Source organism: Sorghum bicolor, chromosome 6 (assembly GCF_000003195.3).
Source record: "Sorghum bicolor cultivar BTx623 chromosome 6, Sorghum_bicolor_NCBIv3, whole genome shotgun sequence".
NCBI classification, from domain to species: Eukaryota; Viridiplantae; Streptophyta; class Magnoliopsida; order Poales; family Poaceae; genus Sorghum; species Sorghum bicolor.
The window spans coordinates 49,659,687-49,677,336 of record NC_012875.2 but is presented as its reverse complement, the minus strand read 5'-3'; the positions used below and the strand labels follow the sequence as shown (position 1 = coordinate 49,677,336).

The 17,650-nt window shown below is 47.8% G+C and overlaps 4 protein-coding genes across 4 annotated transcripts; all 4 read right to left on the bottom strand.

Annotated features, from left to right (window-relative positions):
- On the bottom strand, positions 778-3,686 carry LOC8073718. Its single transcript, XM_002446681.2, has 3 exons — positions 3,396-3,686; positions 1,467-1,967; positions 778-1,361 (listed from the first exon to the last, which is right to left on the bottom strand). Exons 1-3 carry the CDS (start codon positions 3,484-3,486, stop codon positions 817-819), a joined length of 1,137 nt encoding a protein of 378 aa, XP_002446726.1. The 5' UTR covers positions 3,487-3,686; the 3' UTR covers positions 778-816.
- LOC8073717 lies at positions 4,087-6,082 on the bottom strand. Its single transcript, XM_002446680.2, has 3 exons — positions 5,607-6,082; positions 4,900-5,400; positions 4,087-4,810 (listed from the first exon to the last, which is right to left on the bottom strand). Exons 1-3 carry the CDS (start codon positions 5,701-5,703, stop codon positions 4,266-4,268), a joined length of 1,143 nt encoding a protein of 380 aa, XP_002446725.2. The 5' UTR covers positions 5,704-6,082; the 3' UTR covers positions 4,087-4,265.
- On the bottom strand, positions 7,808-9,811 carry LOC8073716. The gene is made up of 3 exons (XM_002446679.2): positions 9,522-9,811; positions 8,681-9,178; positions 7,808-8,578 (listed from the first exon to the last, which is right to left on the bottom strand). Exons 1-3 carry the CDS (start codon positions 9,616-9,618, stop codon positions 8,034-8,036), a joined length of 1,140 nt encoding a protein of 379 aa, XP_002446724.1. The 5' UTR covers positions 9,619-9,811; the 3' UTR covers positions 7,808-8,033.
- On the bottom strand, positions 12,305-16,553 carry LOC8060196. The gene is made up of 2 exons (XM_002446678.2): positions 16,317-16,553; positions 12,305-13,567 (listed from the first exon to the last, which is right to left on the bottom strand). Exons 1-2 carry the CDS (start codon positions 16,450-16,452, stop codon positions 12,459-12,461), a joined length of 1,245 nt encoding a protein of 414 aa, XP_002446723.2. The 5' UTR covers positions 16,453-16,553; the 3' UTR covers positions 12,305-12,458.

Sequence of the window (17,650 nt, the reverse complement as noted above, 5' to 3'; positions counted from 1 at the left end):
AGCTCTTAAGGCCATCCTTAGTGGGTTTTTATGGCCTAGATTCTAACACATTTATATTTTAGAAATAGTATAGAAAAGTTTATGGGATAAAACTCTCTCTATTTTCATTAAATTCTTATCATCGCTGTTCATTAATACAATGTCATATCAGCATATTTAATATGAATATAAAACTCTAATAAAACTCCATTTAGACTGACCTAACATGTTCCATTCTGGAGATGTGGTGGTTGTGATTCCTGTCTCCCTCTGGCCCTATCTTCCGGGCCTTGTTTTGGTTGGTGAAAAATTTTAGTTTCGACTACTGTAGCACTTTCATTTGTATTTGATAATTACTATCTAACTATGGACTAAGGCTGTCTTAAATAGGAGATTCATTTGGGAACCCAAATCTAAAATAAATCTCCAACACAATACCTATAGCCTCTAATAGAGTACCTATATTGAAGAACCATTTTAGGTATCAGGAGAGACATAATCAAAACTTAGGTATCCTCTCTCTCTTCGAGACCTATTTGCAGACTGTCTTTTAGGTCTTGTTGTTGGAGAAGACTAAAAATATGTATTGAACCTTTGGACTGTAGCGCTATCCAAAGAACAAATGTGTCTTGTATTTTGGGTGAGGATTGTTGGAGATAGTCTAACTAGACATTCATCTGACAAATTATAGACAAAGTATAATTAGTTTTTATTTTTATTTTTATTTAATGTTTTATGTATGCGTCCAATGATTCGATATGATGGAGAATTTTTTTAAAAAAAATGAGCAAATTTTAGGAACTACCAGGCCTCAGTCTGCAAAGCAAAAATGTGTCCCTACATGAGCAACCGGCGGGCTGCGTGTCTGGGCAGGCTGACGAGGGAGACGTCGTCCACGACCGGCCCGCAGAGCGTCCCGTCGGGCTTCATGTAGTGGCCCATGCTCTGGAACACCACACGGGTGAGGTTTGCCACCGCTGCGAACTCCAACTCGCTGCGCACGCACCCGCCCATGCCGTGGGACTCGTACGAGACCGGCTGCCTGCCCCGCGCCGCGTACGCGTCCACGAGCAGCGTGCTCGCGCACCCGTTGGCCGCGTCCCCGACGGAGAAGGACAGCTTGTATGACCGCCCGGGCTTGGTCTGCACCTCCTGCACCAGCGCGGCCTCCGTGCCGGCCACCAGCTCCACGGCGTACGCGCCGTGCGGCACGGCGAAGTGCGCCGCGTCCAGGTACTTGACGGCCTTGGTGTCCGACATGATCATCCACCCCGGCAGCGGAGACACGTCGTCCTCGTCCATCGGCGGCACCAGCACGCCCCATGCCAAGTCCGGGAACATGTACGGGCCCTCCTCAAAGTCTCCGTTCTTCAGCATATTGTCTGCAGTATGCACGAGAGAGCAGACAGCAAGTAGTTGAGAGAAACAATCGTCACAGTCTGTTTTGAAGCTTATTTGATTTGAGGTCAGAAATCAATGATACGTACCCTTGACGCGGCTGGGAGGGTGGAGGGCCTTGATGGCGACGGAATCGATGATGGGGCCGCACGCCGGGTCCTCCTCGACGCCGGGGTTGTGGATGGTGAGCCACACGGCGGTGTGCCTGGCCTTGAAGGCGTAGGAGTAGGAGTCCCAGCCGCTGCTGGTGTACACGGTCTGGACAGGGAGGACGCCGGACTCCGCGGCGACGGACACGTTGAGCTGCTCGGCCTGGGCGCAGGTGCGCGCCGCGCTGAAGGTGATGGAGTAGGACATGCTGCGGGTCAGGCCTGGAAGCTGCTGCCGGATGGTCGCGTCGTTGCCGAGGCGAACGGCCCGTGCGCCCTCAGGCACCACCAGGACCATGTCGTTCTGCTGCTGCCCGGGCTCGATGTACTCCACGAAACCTGAGGTCTCCCAGCAGGGTATGGAGTTTTGACCAATCACCCTGGACCCGTTCATCTGGGACTTGTCCGGACCTTGCTCGAAGTTACCGTTTGGCAGTAGCCCTGGCCACCAGGGATGAACAAGTTAGTCGTCGAGGACTAATTATTAGCTTAAATTAAAAATTAGATTAGACAAGTAAAGTTTTGTTGGACGCTGTTTGAATCTTTCTACTAAAAACCCCATAGACACCTTTTAGTCCCACTTAGTCTAAAATTTACTAGCAACCAGTATTATTTTAGTCTAATAAGTGATTAAACATGTGCATATATTGGAATTTGGAGCTGCATGTGCGCGCACCACTTTCCTAATCCTACACCACATCACAATCTATCTCAATAGCGTGATCGATACAGTATCTTCTATTACTCCATTCTCATGGGTCAACGCTCACGTACTTCCCACGAGACTCAACTTCTTTCTGGGAATCTGTGACCATGATAGCTATGAGCCTATGAATCATGTACCGTTTCTTTAAAAAGGGCTACCGTGATACTCCAGTCCTGACAGTGTTATCTCATTTATCCCAATCTAGACAGCGCCTGAACATTGGCGGACAGCAAAATTCTTTTCAAAAAGGAACAGGAAGGTCCGTAGTACTATCTCCGTTCAAAAAAGAGAAGAAGGCACAACTCTAGTTAGCATAGTACAAAGCTAATAGACTATCTTAAAACTGACATCATTCATAAAGACACTTACGTATCTTTATGGTACCCATAAGTATAATTAGAGATTTTTTCATGTATAATTCGGAGATATACTATGTCGAGTCTTAATATAATCCCCCTACCCTTTGCAAAAAAATATATCATTTGAGTTATTATAGAATACATTTTCATAATATAACTGTTTAAAATCGTAAGTGCTAATGTTTTTTCTATAAATTTGGTTACACTACTTCAACTAGTTTGACTAAGAGCCTGTTCAATACCGCCAACGAACTTTAGTCACCTAAACTTTAGGCCAAGGTATCCAAATATGTGAACTAAAAGTGAATTAATTTTTAGGTCTACACCCAACTAGACATTAGTTCATTAGTTGGCAAATATAGACTAATGTGAACTAAAAGCTGTCCATGAGTCTAAGCCTAAGGGATCTTTGTCTTTTAGTCCACTTTTAGTCTATACATCCAAACACCACTTAGTTGACTAAAAGTGGTCTTTCTAAACTTTAGCTTAACTAAATTTTAGTCCACCTAAACTTTACTTGTAGGTCACCAAAACAGGATCCAAGCACACACGCTGAGTTACATAGTACTTTTTGAGATGGAGAGTGTAGTAAGTGCAAACGATGAGATATTTGACGACAACAAACTTATGCCAATGTGTGTGAAGTATATAGGGATAAAGAAATATGGATGGCGTGGCGCCAATAGTCGAATACTTAAAATGTAATATGCAAGCTCATTAATTCTCACCAGTATACTGTGCGTGCATATAAGATCAAATGACACGTAATCAGCATTGGAGTCGTAGCAGTTTGCGGGATCTCACCGTCAGGGATGGCCGAAGCCACTCCAGCCGCAGCCACGCCGACGAGCAAGAACAGCAGCACGCCACGACGTGAGCTCCCGCTCTCCGCCATGTCAGGCTCGTCCCTGCGTAGCCTTCTCGAGTTCTCGTCGACGGAACAGTGTGACGAGCCCAGCGCGACGCCTGCTCCACTTTATAGCGTCTGTTTGGATGGAACTCTGAGTCGCGCGCGGAGCACGAGGAGCGGAGCCGCACCACAGGCGCACAGGCGGCATCCCTAGTAGTGGTCGATGGGGCGAGGGAGGGAGAGAGGATGGCCTGCCTGGCCCTTCTTGGCAGCTTCGGATCTCGGCAGCAACAAGGTCACGTGGAGTTCTTGCCCGACGAGGCGCCGTCGTCAGTGCAAGATTCGGCTTCCATTCCGGTTGTACCCAGCCCGGTTGTATGCGCCGGCAGCTCATGCCTCACGGGCAGCACGCGGGAAAGCCGAAAGCGTCGGCGTCGGCCGGTGGGTACTGGGCTCGCAGGCTGGGCCTGAACAATACCGGATTATGTCACGTAGGCCCAGTTAGGTATGTCCAGGTAATCCCTTTTCCCATTTTCATGGGCCTCCGCGGCTGATTGGCGCAAGCGGCAAGAGAGTAAACACTGTGGGTACGGTACAGTACTATCTGCAGCTGCAGCGTTGCTGAAACAAGCAGCCGAACAATTGTTTTGAAATTATACCGACAATAAGATTCTTAATTTTGAAAAAAAAAAACTTGCGGGTGAAAGAAAAATATATGATGGTAAATCAGCTCATCGCCCCCAACCTTAGTCGAGTCCCAACAGCCCAAGCATATTCTGAAGTTTGAACACGTCACCACTTCATAACTAACTACTGTCACAGAACTACAGAAGGAACCGGCGAGCAGCACGGCTGTGCAAGCCGACGAGCGAGACATCGTCGAGGACGGGCCCACAGAGCGTCCCGTCGCTCTTCATGGTGTAGGCCATACTGACGAACGCCACCCGCGTCCGGTCCGCGGTCGCCGTGAAGTCCAGCACGCCGCGCTTGTGCCCACCCCTGCCCTGTGACTCGTGCGGCACCGTCACGCTACCGCTCGCCGCATATGCCCGCAGGGACAACGAGCCGGAGCACCCGTCCCCGGCGTCCCCGGTGGAGAACTCGAGCCTGTACGGCCGCCCGGCCACGGTGGCCACGTCCTGCGCCAGTGCGGTCTCCACGCCGGACAGCAGCTCCACGGCGCGCGCGCCGTGCGGCACGGCGTAGTGCGCCGCGTCCAGGTACTTGACGGACTTGGTCGTCGACAGGATCATCCATGGCGACAACGGCGAGTAGTCGTCCTCGTCCATTGGCGGCACCAGCACCCCCCACGGCGCGTCGGGGAAGATGTACGGACCCTCCTCGAAGTCCCCGTTCTGGATCATGTTATCTGCAGCAGGGCCATTCGGCAATGCAATTCTCAGCATCATTTCGTTTCGTTGAACACTGAACAATTGAACAACATGCCAGAATCTTTACTTTTGGCGAGCACAGGAGGAGGCTGGAGAGTCTTGATGGCAAACGCGTCGAGGAGAGGGCCGCAGGCCGGGTCTTCAGTGACGCCGGGGTTATGGACGATGAGCGTCACGGCGCTGCGCGTAGCCTCGAAGGCCCAGGAGTAGGAGTCCCAGCCACTGCTCGTGTACACCGTCTGGATGGGGAGCACGTCGGAGTCGGTGGCGACCGTGACGTTGAGCTGCTCGGCCTGGGCGCAGGTGCGCGCCGCGCTGAAGGTGACGGAGTAGCGCGCGCCCTGCGTCACGGCGAGCCGCTGCTGGATGGAGGCCTCGTTCCCCAGCCGCACGGCGTAGGCGCCCTCCGGCACCGGGAGGATCATGTCCCCCTGCTTCTGGCCGGGCCCGATGTACTCCACGAACCCGGAGATCTCCCAGTGCGGGATCGCGTCGCGCCCCTTCACCCGCGTGCCGTTGAGCTCCGATTTCGCCGGCGCCTCCTCGAAGTTGCCGTTCGGCAGCAGGCCTGAGAGCAGAGCAGCGCCATACAAGCATTATTCAGAAACTCATCCGCGTGTGACACAGCACGAGACGGGGGCGTCACGTGAACTGGTGGCGCCGTCAGAAATCCATCACGCTACTACTCATGAGACGGGGGAGTATTTGTTAATCAGAAACAAAAAAAAAAAGAGTTTTCGAAAGACATGACATATATAGTTTCCAAGGTCTCACCGTCCGGGATGGCCGAAGCTGCTCGGGCAGCCAAGGCGACGAGCAAGAACAGCGCAGCGTGGGGAGCGTTCTGCACCATATCCCTTTCGCCTCTCATCAGCTGTCTTCTCCGGCGGAACAAGTGCTGTCGACACTCCTTTTCCTTGGATGGAAGGACCAATACGAAATCTGCATACCCCAGTACCCCAGTAGTTTATAGAGTAGACGTGCTCGTGAAGTGTCTCTCGAGACAGGATTAGTGATTGGCCAAATAGCCCTGTGCGTCTCGACGAGGCTGAACGAAGCCCGCGCCCGATCGCGGTGGATAGCAGGACATCCTCCGACCTGAGGTGGGGTTCGGTGGTGGTGCACTCACTGGACGGGTGGTGACTGGGGATGGCGCGGCTAAAGCCTGTGTGTCTGCGTCTGCTAAGCTCACAAGTCACAACTCACATGGACCTGGCCACCTACTATACACGTACCTAGTAGTAGTAGTAGTTTTAGTTTGTAGAGTAACGTTGAACGGCTATTTAAAAGCTTCGGGGTTACCAAACTGCCATTAAAAAGCTTCGGGGTTACCAAATGGCCAAATCCCAACAGTCCTGAGTGGTCAATGCAGAGCCATTTTTTAAAACTAGTTAAATGCAAACGAGTTGCTATGTCTCACAAAAATTACAGAAGCTTTCATATAAGGAAATATACATTTCTTCCAGGTGCAAGAGATCAATCACAATAGTATTCTATATGCATTTCACATGTAACAAGTTATACTTCATAATAGGGTAGTGAATAGACACTTGATAACCTTTTTTGAAACTTACAAAGTTATACATATAACTTAAATGTATAACTTACTATGTGACAATTTTTTTTTAAAAAAAAACTTACTACGTGACAAAGTTACGCACATAACTTAGTACTCCTTCTATGTCTTAAAAAAGTCATTTTGGACATCAACACGGTTCTAAAAACAACTTTGACTACTAATTTTTTAATAAATTATTTGTAAAACATAGTCTATATTTCAAAAACATTGACACGGTTTATAATACTATATTTCAAGATGAATCTACTTACATCACTTCATATTTTCAAACTTAACCTAAAAAATTATTTAAGTGAAAGTTTAAAATATTTGACTTAAGACAATTCCAAAACGACTTTCTTTAGAAACATGGAGAGAGTACGTGACAAAATTATACACATAAGTTCTATGTATAGTATTTTACAAAACAAAACTTATTACCATGAACTTTTTTTAGAAAGTTATAAGTTATGCGCATAACTTTTTGTGCATAATATTTTATGAACATTCATTGGTTTCTAAGGCCTTGTTTAGATCCAATTTTTTTTGGATTTTGACACTGTAGCACTTCCGTTTTTATTTGACAAACATTATCTAATGGTGGAGTAACTAGACTTAAAAGATTCGTCTCGCGATTTATAGATAAATTTTGCAATTAGTTTTTGTTTTTATCTATATTTAATGCTTCATGTATGTGCCGAAAGATTTGATACGACGGAGAATCTTGAAAAGTTTTAGGTTTCTGAGCTGAACTAAACAAGGCCTAAATAGCGAGCGATGAACCAGTCCGCAACTTTTCTTCTCCTGGACAAAATTATTTTCACAACTTTGATATTTTTAGAAAGTTCCAAAGCTATATACAAATTTATGTACAATATTTTACGAGATATACTTATTGGCATAACTTAGTCAATATATTTTTTTAATATTTTGTAGACAACTTATCATAATAATTTTTCTACATAAAATTTGAAGTGCAACTTTTGTTCATAACTACCAGGGTAAACTTATTCACAACAATTTCTCAATATAACTTTTATAAACACAACTTTATATAATAAAATATATAATAAAATAACGTATACACATAAATTATTGTTGTAAATTGTACATACAATTTATCCGACACAATTTCTATGTAATTTGTTGCGACCAAATTTCTCAGCATATAATAAAAAGGGAAAAGATAAAAAGGCAAGAAAAAATAAAAGCACAAAAGGAAGTGAGAAAATAAATGCAATAGAAAGAAATAAAAAGGAACAAAATTGAACGTGTCAGGAGAGAGAAAGAATGAAAAGTGCGAGAAAATAGAGTCCGAAAAGTTACAGGATGGGGAGGAGGCACTAAGAAAATAGAAAGGAGATGAAGTGAACAAGATAGAAAATGGACCCCCACCAGGTAACCATAGCCCAAAAAATCACATCAGTCAAATCCTTCACTACTAGATTGAAATTGAGTGCACAACAATGGAAGTGGGGTCGAAGCATAAGTACATTTGGCTAAGAAAAATAAAACAGAGATGCAAGTACATATATGATGACCGTGGAATCTACCAAGATTTGGTTAATGAAGCCCGAGCATTCGAGTTCGAGCACACTCACAGTCATTCACATTAACCTATGAATGAATCATGTCCAGTAGTTTCACAGAAGCAAGCGGCGAGCAGGATGGTTCCGCGTGCAGACTAGCGAGACGTCGTCGACGACCGGTCCACAGAGCGTGCCGTCGGGCTTCATGATGTAGCCCATGCTGACGAACACCACCCGCGTCTGGTCCGCGGTCGCCGTGAAGTCCAGCACGCCGCGCTTGTGGCCGCCTTTGCCCTGGGACTGGAACTGCGCCTTCACGCTCTTGCCCCCGGCGTACGCCTGGACAGCCATGGAGCCCACGCAGCCGTTGCCGGCGTCCCCGGCCGAGAACTGAAGCCTGTAGGGCAGTCCGGGAACGGTGGTCGCGTTCTGCACCAGCGCTGTCTCCATGCCGGACACCAGCTCCACGGCGCGGGCACCGTGCGGCACGACGTGGTGCGGCGCGTCCACGTACTTCACCGACTTGGTGGACGACAGGATCATCCACGGCGACAGCGGCGAGTAGTCGTCCTCGTCCATGGGCGGCACCAGCACCCCCCACCGCGTGTTGGGGAAGATGTACGGGCCCTCCTCGAAGTCCCCATTCTTCAGCAGATTATCTGCAAGAATTGAGCCATTCGTCAGTACGTGTTTCGCGGTGGAGCGCCTGTGGCTGTGGCCATGGCGGCTTCGAATTGGAAGGTGTTAGCTAGAATTCTTACTCTTGCTGCTCTGAGGCGTCGGCAGGGTCTTAATGGCGAACAAGTCGATGAGGGGGCCGCAGGCTGCGTCCTCGGCGACACCGGGGTTGTGGATGATCAGCGAGACGACGCTGCTCGTGGCCTTGAAGGCCCAGGAGTAGGAGTCCCAGCCGCTGCTGGTGTACACCGTCTGGATAGGGAGAATGTCCGACTCGGGGGCGACCGTGACGTTGAGCTGCTCGGCCTGGGCGCAGGTGCGCGCCGCGCTGAAGGTGATGGAGTAGTGCGCGCCCTGCGTCAGGGCGAGACGCTGCTGGATGGAGGCCTCGTTCCCGAGCCGCACGGCGTAGGCGCCCTCCGGCACCGGCAGGAGCATGTCACCCTGCTTCTGCCCGGATCCGATGTACTCCACGAACCCCGAGATCTCCCAGTGCGGTATCGCGTTGCGCCCCATCACCCTCGAGCCTTTGAGCTGCGACTTGGGTGGCGCCTCCTCGAAGTTGCCGTTCGGCAGCAGGCCTGAGCATGAACCGCGTAACTAGAAGTTAGAACTGGCATTTTAGAGCTCATGTCTGCTTAGCAAACAGCTTGCCAATACGATAGTCTGAACTAGCGTCGATAGAAATGGACGGACTGCAGGAGATGAGCCCCCCAATTTCGGTTAATAAAACAAAAGTTTAGCTCGAAAAAAAAATGTAAACAAACAAAAGCTATATAAAATAGTTCGAGCTTACTGAATACAAAATCATGTAGCTAAAAAGACTGCGAGTGAGTATATCAAGCTCTGCTCAGAGACATCCTAGTTTACGGCATAAAGAGAGTTCACGAAGCAGTTAGGGATCACAGTTTATCAAGTTCTCACCATCCTGGATTGCCGAAGCCGCTCGAGCCGCCAAGCAGACGATCAAGAACAGCGCAGCTCGACGGGCGTTCGGCACTGTCTCGCTTCCCCTTCCCATCGTCTACCTTCTCCAACTCAAAGAAACAACCTACACGCTCGAATGCAACTCAGATACGTCAGGAACCTATGAACACTCAGTGTTTTGTGTCGATGGCCACAGGCTACGTTGCAGTTTTGCACTTATAGGCCGGGGGACGTGCGGCGTCGAGAACCCTGTCTCTCGTCGTTGGAACCGCCAATCATGGCAGCCAAGTTGGCCAAGGTGCGTCTTCATCAGGCCGACAGAGCGAAACGTGCGCCGGATCCGCGGGGGCTTCCACGAACGAGGGGGGTAGCAGGGCATCGTCGGCGCGCGGTCCTGACACCTGAAGCGCGGTGGTGTGGTAAAGGAATGGCCGTTCGAGGTTCGACCTGCTCAGCCGGGTGGTGACTGGGGACGGCGTGCTTGAGACGCTGCGTGGTCACATGGCCGTCCAGAATCACGGAGTTTTTTTATGGCCATTTCAGAGCTCGGGGTAATCTCAAGGCGCCGGCCTGCCGGGGAAGTGCAGAGTTATCGACCGGCTCGGCGAAAATTTTTAGTTTTAACTATTGTAGCACTTTCATTTGTATATAGACCAACTAGGTTTAAAAAATCTGTCTTGCAAATTACATATAAATTGTGCAATTAATTTTTGTTTTTATCTATATTTAATGATTTATGTATGTATTCAAAGATTCGATACGACGAGAAATCTTAAAAAATTTTAGAAACTAAACCCGGCCTTATTTGCTCTCCCAATTCCCAGCTCGAGTTTGGTCCATGTGGTAATCAGTATAAGATTAAAAAAAGAAGCTAATCAGTATCACAGACTCAGAGTCACAGGTAACGGAAGGATTAGCCTGCTAAAATGGGTTAAAACTTATACCCTCCAATTTTCAACACACAGTAAGTTAACTCTTTTAGCCACCCAAAAATTTATTATTTTTAACTCAACTCAATCCTATCTATCAACTAGTAAAAATCATGAATTTGTGTAAAAAGATATTTGCATTTAAATAAATTTTGCGGTTCAACGTCACAGCCAGATCCTGAAAATAAAGTTTCGTGTTCACACCTTAAAATATTAATAAACTTAACTAAAATCTGTTGGAAATTGGAATACATCAAGAAACTACTACGAGGCAATTGGCACTTCATGATCAAACACATCAGACCTAGAACTAGGATCTCATGTTCACACCTTAATCTTTTTACAAAATTAACCGAAGCTTATTGGATATGATTCAATATGACATGAAGCTACTTTTGTGCTATGCATTGCATTTTTGCCCAGCCTAAGCCCGACAGTCTTGGCTCAACTTGCAACTATCAGTGGACAGAGACTGAACAATGATTACAAACAAAACAAATAGGCCTAAGCCTGGCCCAATTTATTATTTAGTTGAGTTATTTTCACACTAAAAAGTAGTGGGTGACCAACCTGCTTAGGCAAAAAATGTCAGTGTGGCCATGGGATGTTTGTCGGAACAATTTTCTAACCTAAAAACCCTAGGCTAGATCTACTTTCATTTCAATTAACTTGACAAGATTTGCATGTAGGTCGTCTCACGTCAAAAGCCGAAGCCTTAGAACTAAAAGCTCTTGTTTACACCTTAAAGTTCTAGATTAAAAGCTAAGTGACATAAAGCTATTATTTGCCAATTTGCACACCAAGAACAACATATAGGCCCGTCAAATTTTGTGATTTAATTAAATAAAGAAGCTATATCGTGCCAGTTATCACCTCTAATATCCAGAAAAGAGGAAACTAATCAAACCCAATTTTCTATTAGCTTAACCCATTCAAACCCCAAAAAAGAACCCAACATGGCAATACAACCTGATTTTCCATTAAATTCAACCCAACCCATTGAAAATATTAACTCATTCTCACGCTGCTAGTGTATATCTACTTGAGAACCCAATCCATTCATCGGGCCTTGAAAGATTGGTAGGTTGATTAGCGACTGATATTCTACCATATACTCCTTTTCTTTCCGTGAAGAGATCGAGTCATTTTATAAGTTAGGGGAGATATCAAATGTAATTGGTAAATGACCAAATAACCTTACAAAAAGTTAGCCTATAGTCTTTTTCAGGGGTTAGGGTATGAAGCACCTAGGTAGGATACTCCCACTTGAAACTGCGCTAGAGAGGGTGTTTGGGACTGCTCCACAAACTCTGCTCTACAAACTCTACTGTAGAGCAGCTCCGAAAAAAACTGGAGTTTGTGGAGTACCTCTTTAGGTGCTCTCACAACTCCACCATTTTTCCTCGAACTGAGTGCGTGGAGCTGAAACCGTTTGGCTAAAAAATATGGAGTAGAGCTGAAAAACGTGGAGCAGGGCAGTCCCAAACACCCCCTTAATGGGAGTGGGATAGCAGCATGCTGGAATAAAAAAACGCGATCAAAGGAGGAGAGACCCCACCGTATTTCATTAAGAAAAAAGTAATTCTTCTCGACCGTGAAAAAACCCTTAAACCCTAGCTACACCAGTGAGGGATCTGAGGGGTGCCGCTGGAAAGCTCTAATCAATTGAGCTAGAGTCCTTTGGCATGCTGTAACATAGAACCATGGAAGAGTGAGTTTGGATTTTTAGTCAACTATTAAACCATTTTTTAATTCTTTAATAAAAAGAACTTAATTCAGTGTACGCATTTTGTTTTCTCAAAATAACCACGCAGTAATGAACCAAGTGAAAAAAAGGAACACGAATAAATGTAGTAGTACAAAAGGTAAGCCAAAATGGGCTATATACTCAACCAGCACAGTCACACTGTCCGTTACCCAAGCAGCACGGGTACTTCTACAAAAAAATGACGCGGCATGAGTATAGCCTCCGGCCGTAAAGAAGTTTTTGTGTTATTACGCACGCCTAGAGAAGTAGCCGGCGAGCATACGGCTGCGGTATGGGGACGAGCGAGACGTCGTCTACGACGGGCCCGCAGAGCGTGCCGCTGTTGTCGCACTTGGTGTGGTAGCCCAAGCTGACGAACACCACCCTGGTGGGGTTCGCGGTGGCCCTGAACTCGATCTTCCCGCGTTTGGAACCGCCGGCGCCGTGGAAATCGATGTCCACGGTGGTTTCGCTCGACCCCGCGTATGCCTTCACCTTCATCCCGCCGGACGAGGAACCATCGTCATACGACGGCGACGCGCAGCCGTTGGCGGCGTCCCCGACCGAGAACTCGAGCCTGTACCAGCTCCCTTCCACGGTGGTGTACACCTCCTGCATCAGCGCGGTCTCCACGCCGGACACCAGCTCCACGGCGCGCGCGCCGCGCGGCACCGCGAAGTGCGCCGAGTCCACGTACTTGACCGACTTCTTGTACGACATGATCTTCCACCCGGGCAGCGGGGAGACGCAGTCCTGGTCCATCGGCGGCAGCATCACTCCACACGGCGACTCCGGCGGGATGTACGGGCCCTCCTCGAAGTCCCCGTTCCTCAGCAGGTTATCTCCCGTGGCCTCAGGCTGGCTGAGCGTCTTGATGGCGAAGGCGTCGACGACGGGGCCGCACGCGGGGTCTTCCTGTTCGCCGCAGATGTGGGTGATGATGATGGACACGAGGCCGGCCTCCGCCTTGAAGGCCCAGGAGTAGGAGTCCCAGCCGCTGCTGGTGTACACCGTCTGGATGGGGAGCTCGCCGGTCTGGGCCGCGGCGCCGGAGCCGGACACGGGGGCGGCCGTCACGTTGAGCACCTCGTCCTGGGCGCAGGTGCGCGACGCGCTGAACGTGAGGGAGTAGTACGAGCCCGGCGTGAGGCTGATCCGCTGCTCGATGGAGGCGCCGTTGCCCAACCGCAGGGCGTGCGCGCCGTCCGGCACCGTCAAGACCATGTCCCCCTGCGTCTGGCCGGAGCAGATGAACTCGATGTGGCCGGACGTCCTCCAGTAGGAGATCGCGTGCTCCCCTGTCACCACCGAGCCGCTCATCTGGGAGGGGTTCGGCGAGTCCTCGAAGTTGCCGTTCAGTAGAGGACCTGCGTAGAACGGTGGCATGGCATGCTGAGTCAGAATCTCAGCAGAGATAGAAGAACGTGGAATCGTCTTCTGCATGTAAGCCAGTCTCAATGCATATTTCATGAGAGTATCATACATATTAAATAGGGTGCCACATAAGTAAAATTGCTGACTTGGCAGAGTGATTAAATGAAAGAGTTTCATCAGACGAGAGAGGAGTTTCATCCCCATGAAACTCCTGTAGCTCGGTTACCTACTTTATAATCTTGGTAACTGTGCCATGAAACTATGCATTGAGACTTGCCTAACTAACACGGTTTATGATGAACCAGTTTGTGATTCTTAGGCTGATAAGGGCACTCACAATGCAAGACTGTATCACAGAGTCCAAAACAATTAACTACATATTATTTATGGCATTTTGCTGATGTTGCAGCATATTTATTGAAGAAAGAGGTAGAAAAAAATAAGACTCTAAGTCTTATTTAGACTCCAAGTCCACATTGTTCGAGGTAATAAATAACTTTAGACTCTATGATAGAGTCTGCATTGTGATGCATAGTTTCATGACACAGTTACCAAGACTATAAACTAGGTAACCAAGCCATAAAAGTTTCATGGGGATAAAACTCCTCTCTCATCTGATGAAACTCCTTCATTTAATGACCCTGCCATGTCAGCAATTTTGCTTATGTGGCACCCTATTTAATGTGCATGACACTCCCATGAAACATGCATTGAGACTGGCCTTGCTGACATGGCAGGGTCATTAAATGAAGGAGTTTCATCAGATGAGAGAGGAGTTTTATCCCCATAAAACTTTTATGGCTTGGTTACCTAGTTTATAGTCTTAGTAACTGTGTCATGAAACTATGCATTGAGGCTGGCCTAATACTCTATCGCTCATGATGGCTTCATGTCGGTTAACGTGCACTGTCCCAAGCATGATTCAGCATCAGCAGACATATCGGCACAAAAGTGGAAAAAATTTCAGCTAGCCAACACAATGCAGATGTGTGCATGTGGTTGATCACCGCAAACAAAATCCCATCCCATCACGAATCGTTGCAGATCTTACAAGATAAGGAGGGAACCAGATCATGCATGATGAGATTCTGCTTTTGTAAATACTTGTGCTAGTCAAACAGAACGTTCAGCTTCTCTGACTTACATATTCCTACGCAAGTGAGACAGCAGAACCCAGATTTCTTTGGGAGCATTAACTGACAAGTCAACACATTAGTTTTCTTTAATAACTGACACTTAAGCTCACATGAATCGAATCAAGAAGATAAATTATCAAAGAATGCGAATATATATGGTGTAACTTTTCTTGTCTATCGTGTGTTTGCTGCTTAAGAAAAAGAAATGTTTCATGCAGAGCCCATTTCTACTTTGTAACTCTAATTTGCACCTTTTTTATCGTCACCTGATGGAAGCACTTCAACCGAATTATAAATGTAACACGAGGAAATTTCTTGCAATACCAAGACAATTGTATTTTCCTGAGCAATACGCAGCTTTATTGTCATGCGTGAAGCTTCTTCTAATTAAGTTCTAATACACATAACAATATAATGGCCACGAAAATGCTTCTCTAACTTAAAGCGACAATAGTTGAACCATATTTTTGTGCGGGTAATGTTGGTACTTTCACTAAAGTACTAAACAGTGGCGGAGGGAAGGGGGGCTGAGGGGGGCCTGGCACCCCCCAAGCTTCCCATAACTCCCTTAATACTCATAGATTAGATGTTTAATTATCTAATTAGCTAGTTAATGATATTATCTGTATTAAGATTTTTATTCTTATTTTATATTAATCTCTAATAGTTTCTTATACAAATAGATATTTCTAAAATTTTCTTCATATCTTTTATTTTTATTATTGCCTATCAAACATCAGTTTGTCCCCTACCGCACACTCTAATTAGCTAGTTAATTGAAAATCAGCGTTTTTCTTGTTTAATCCTTCTGAATTGATCTCCAACAATAGGATCTATATTATTTAGCATTAGTCTTCCTATTATCTTTCTTATCTCCTATGTTTCTATCATTATTCGTCTAAACTCTAAACAATCATTTAGCCCGTTGTACTCAACTTTTAAACACTAACAGTGGTATGGTGTTTCTGTTTAACCTTCTATTTAAATGACCATTTTTACATGTTTAAGTGATCATTTTGTCTAAGACTAAACGATATGTAACTGATTGTTTGTCATTTGATGTTAGGATGTAGTACTAATTAATTTGGCCCCCGTTTAACTACTTGTTTTTATTGTGATTCTTTTTCTGGGCAAAGAAATAGAATGATCAAAGTGAAGGTTAGAGGCCTGAGACTAGTTAAATTTCTCTTTTATTATTTTTTATTTTTTCTGCTTTTTGCATCGCAACACAAACGTTTAATTTGGTGCTATGTACACCTTTGTCATATAATATTTTGATACACATGATTGTTTTTGGTTTGCACGGCCCCTTCTATGTTTAAATCCTGGCTCCGCCCCTGGTACTAAACAACTTAAAACATTAGTGGCGATATCACTATATCAGCAACAGCGATGATCGAACAGCTAACCGCATCTCATCTCAACATAATGCCAGTGTTAGCTAGAGGGATATGGCAACAAAAGATGAAGATCTCTCGTGCTAGGGCAACTACCAGATCGAGCCCGGTAGTTGCAACAATAATGCTGCTAATACGTTTGACCAGCTAATCAGTCACGCAGCGAGGAACAAGTAATAATGCATCAGCTTCGGTTGAAGGGCTCTCACCATCGCCGACGGCCGAGACAGCCCGCGCCGCGACGCAGACCACCAGCAGCAGGACCAGCGCGGCGCCGTGCACGCTCCGCTTACCGATCGCCATCTCCGGGTATCCCCTCCCCTCGTAACCTCGTACGTAGAGCATGCTGGAAACTGGTATAAACTCTCGAGCGGGTGCTGACCCGGGACACGAACCCAACCGGACCGGTGCCGTTCCACTTATAGGCGAGGCCGGCGCCCGCCCTGCATCTGCATGCATGCGTCCGCGGCTCGCGCAACGGAGTACACCTCCGATCGATCGGGCGCCGCGGAACGCGGCGGGTCGGCGCGCGCGCACGCGCACGAGATGAGAAGGCCATGCGCCCCGCCTGACTCGAATGTGGCAGCCGGCAGGCAGCATCTGGGGGTGGTAACCCTCTCGACCTGGTGCGTGTGGGTCATGTGGCGGGGCCCTGCTGCGCCTGCGGCTTGCTGCCTGGCCGTTGGAACCGAAGGATTCCTCTGCGGCCTGTTCCCCCGATCGATCGGCCGTTTGGGCAGCAGGGGAGGGTGTACGTGGCGGAGGCGGAGCGCCTGCTCGCGCGGTCGCGCCGATGGCTTGGGAGATCGGTCTTCGTCGGCGATTAGTTTTTGCGATCTCGGTGATTACGGGGAGCAAGAGCAAGTGCGGTGCTTAATTACTCGTGTCGGCTCTGTATTCGCGCCGGAGTGTACTACCGGTACTTGATCAGGCGTTTTCTTCTCTGATGACAGGATACGCTATCTGGAAATTTCTTTTCAGTTCAATCGGAATGGGTGCTTGATCAGGTTGGCGGGCTCACATGATGGGGTGGGGTTGGAATGGAATCGATTTGCAGTGATGGCAGCACTTGGTAGCTGTCACAATCTCGTTCGTCTGCTTTCCGGGAGTTGGGATAGGATTCTTCTGTGCAGAAATCTGCAAGTAGTTATTCACAAAATATTCTCAGGCCTTGTTTAGTTCGCAAAAATTTTTACGGTAATGATCGAGGACGGACGTCCGTCCACGCCGGACAGACCGCGCGCACTCTGCCCCTTTTCTTTTCCGCTGATCGTGCTCCATCCGTATGCGGTGCATCCTTATCCACTCGACTCTACTCTTCCTCTTAAAATAACAGCCGCCGCCTTCGTTCCTCGAACTCCAGAGGATTCAACCCAGCCTGGTGCGATGCCCTCTCCCACACTCTACCCACGCATGTTGCCCTTCCACCCTCGCTGATGCGTGCGGTGCCCTTCCCCACCCCAAGCGCGGCGCCCTCCACCCCCAACGAGTCAAGGCGCGGCGTCCTTCTCTCGCCCCAGTGTCTCCCCTGCCGTCCTCCCTC

Coding starts and splice junctions, on each gene's coding strand:
- LOC8073717 (XM_002446680.2), bottom strand. CDS start 5,703: ATGAGAGGCGAAAGGGATATGGTGCAGAACGCTCCCCACGCTGCGCTG. Junction 5,401..5,606: donor AGCTTCGGCCATCCCGGACG/GTGAGACCTTGG, acceptor CTCTGCTCTCAG/GCCTGCTGCCGAACGGCAAC. Junction 4,811..4,899: donor TCCTCCTGTGCTCGCCAAAA/GTAAAGATTCTG, acceptor GCCCTGCTGCAG/ATAACATGATCCAGAACGGG.
- LOC8073716 (XM_002446679.2), bottom strand. CDS start 9,618: ATGGGAAGGGGAAGCGAGACAGTGCCGAACGCCCGTCGAGCTGCGCTG. Junction 9,179..9,521: donor GGCTTCGGCAATCCAGGATG/GTGAGAACTTGA, acceptor GTTCATGCTCAG/GCCTGCTGCCGAACGGCAAC. Junction 8,579..8,680: donor GACGCCTCAGAGCAGCAAGA/GTAAGAATTCTA, acceptor CAATTCTTGCAG/ATAATCTGCTGAAGAATGGG.
- LOC8073718 (XM_002446681.2), bottom strand. CDS start 3,486: ATGGCGGAGAGCGGGAGCTCACGTCGTGGCGTGCTGCTGTTCTTGCTC. Junction 1,968..3,395: donor GGCTTCGGCCATCCCTGACG/GTGAGATCCCGC, acceptor CCTGGTGGCCAG/GGCTACTGCCAAACGGTAAC. Junction 1,362..1,466: donor CCCTCCCAGCCGCGTCAAGG/GTACGTATCATT, acceptor TGCATACTGCAG/ACAATATGCTGAAGAACGGA.
- LOC8060196 (XM_002446678.2), bottom strand. CDS start 16,452: ATGCTCTACGTACGAGGTTACGAGGGGAGGGGATACCCGGAGATGGCG. Junction 13,568..16,316: donor TGTCTCGGCCGTCGGCGATG/GTGAGAGCCCTT, acceptor CGTTCTACGCAG/GTCCTCTACTGAACGGCAAC.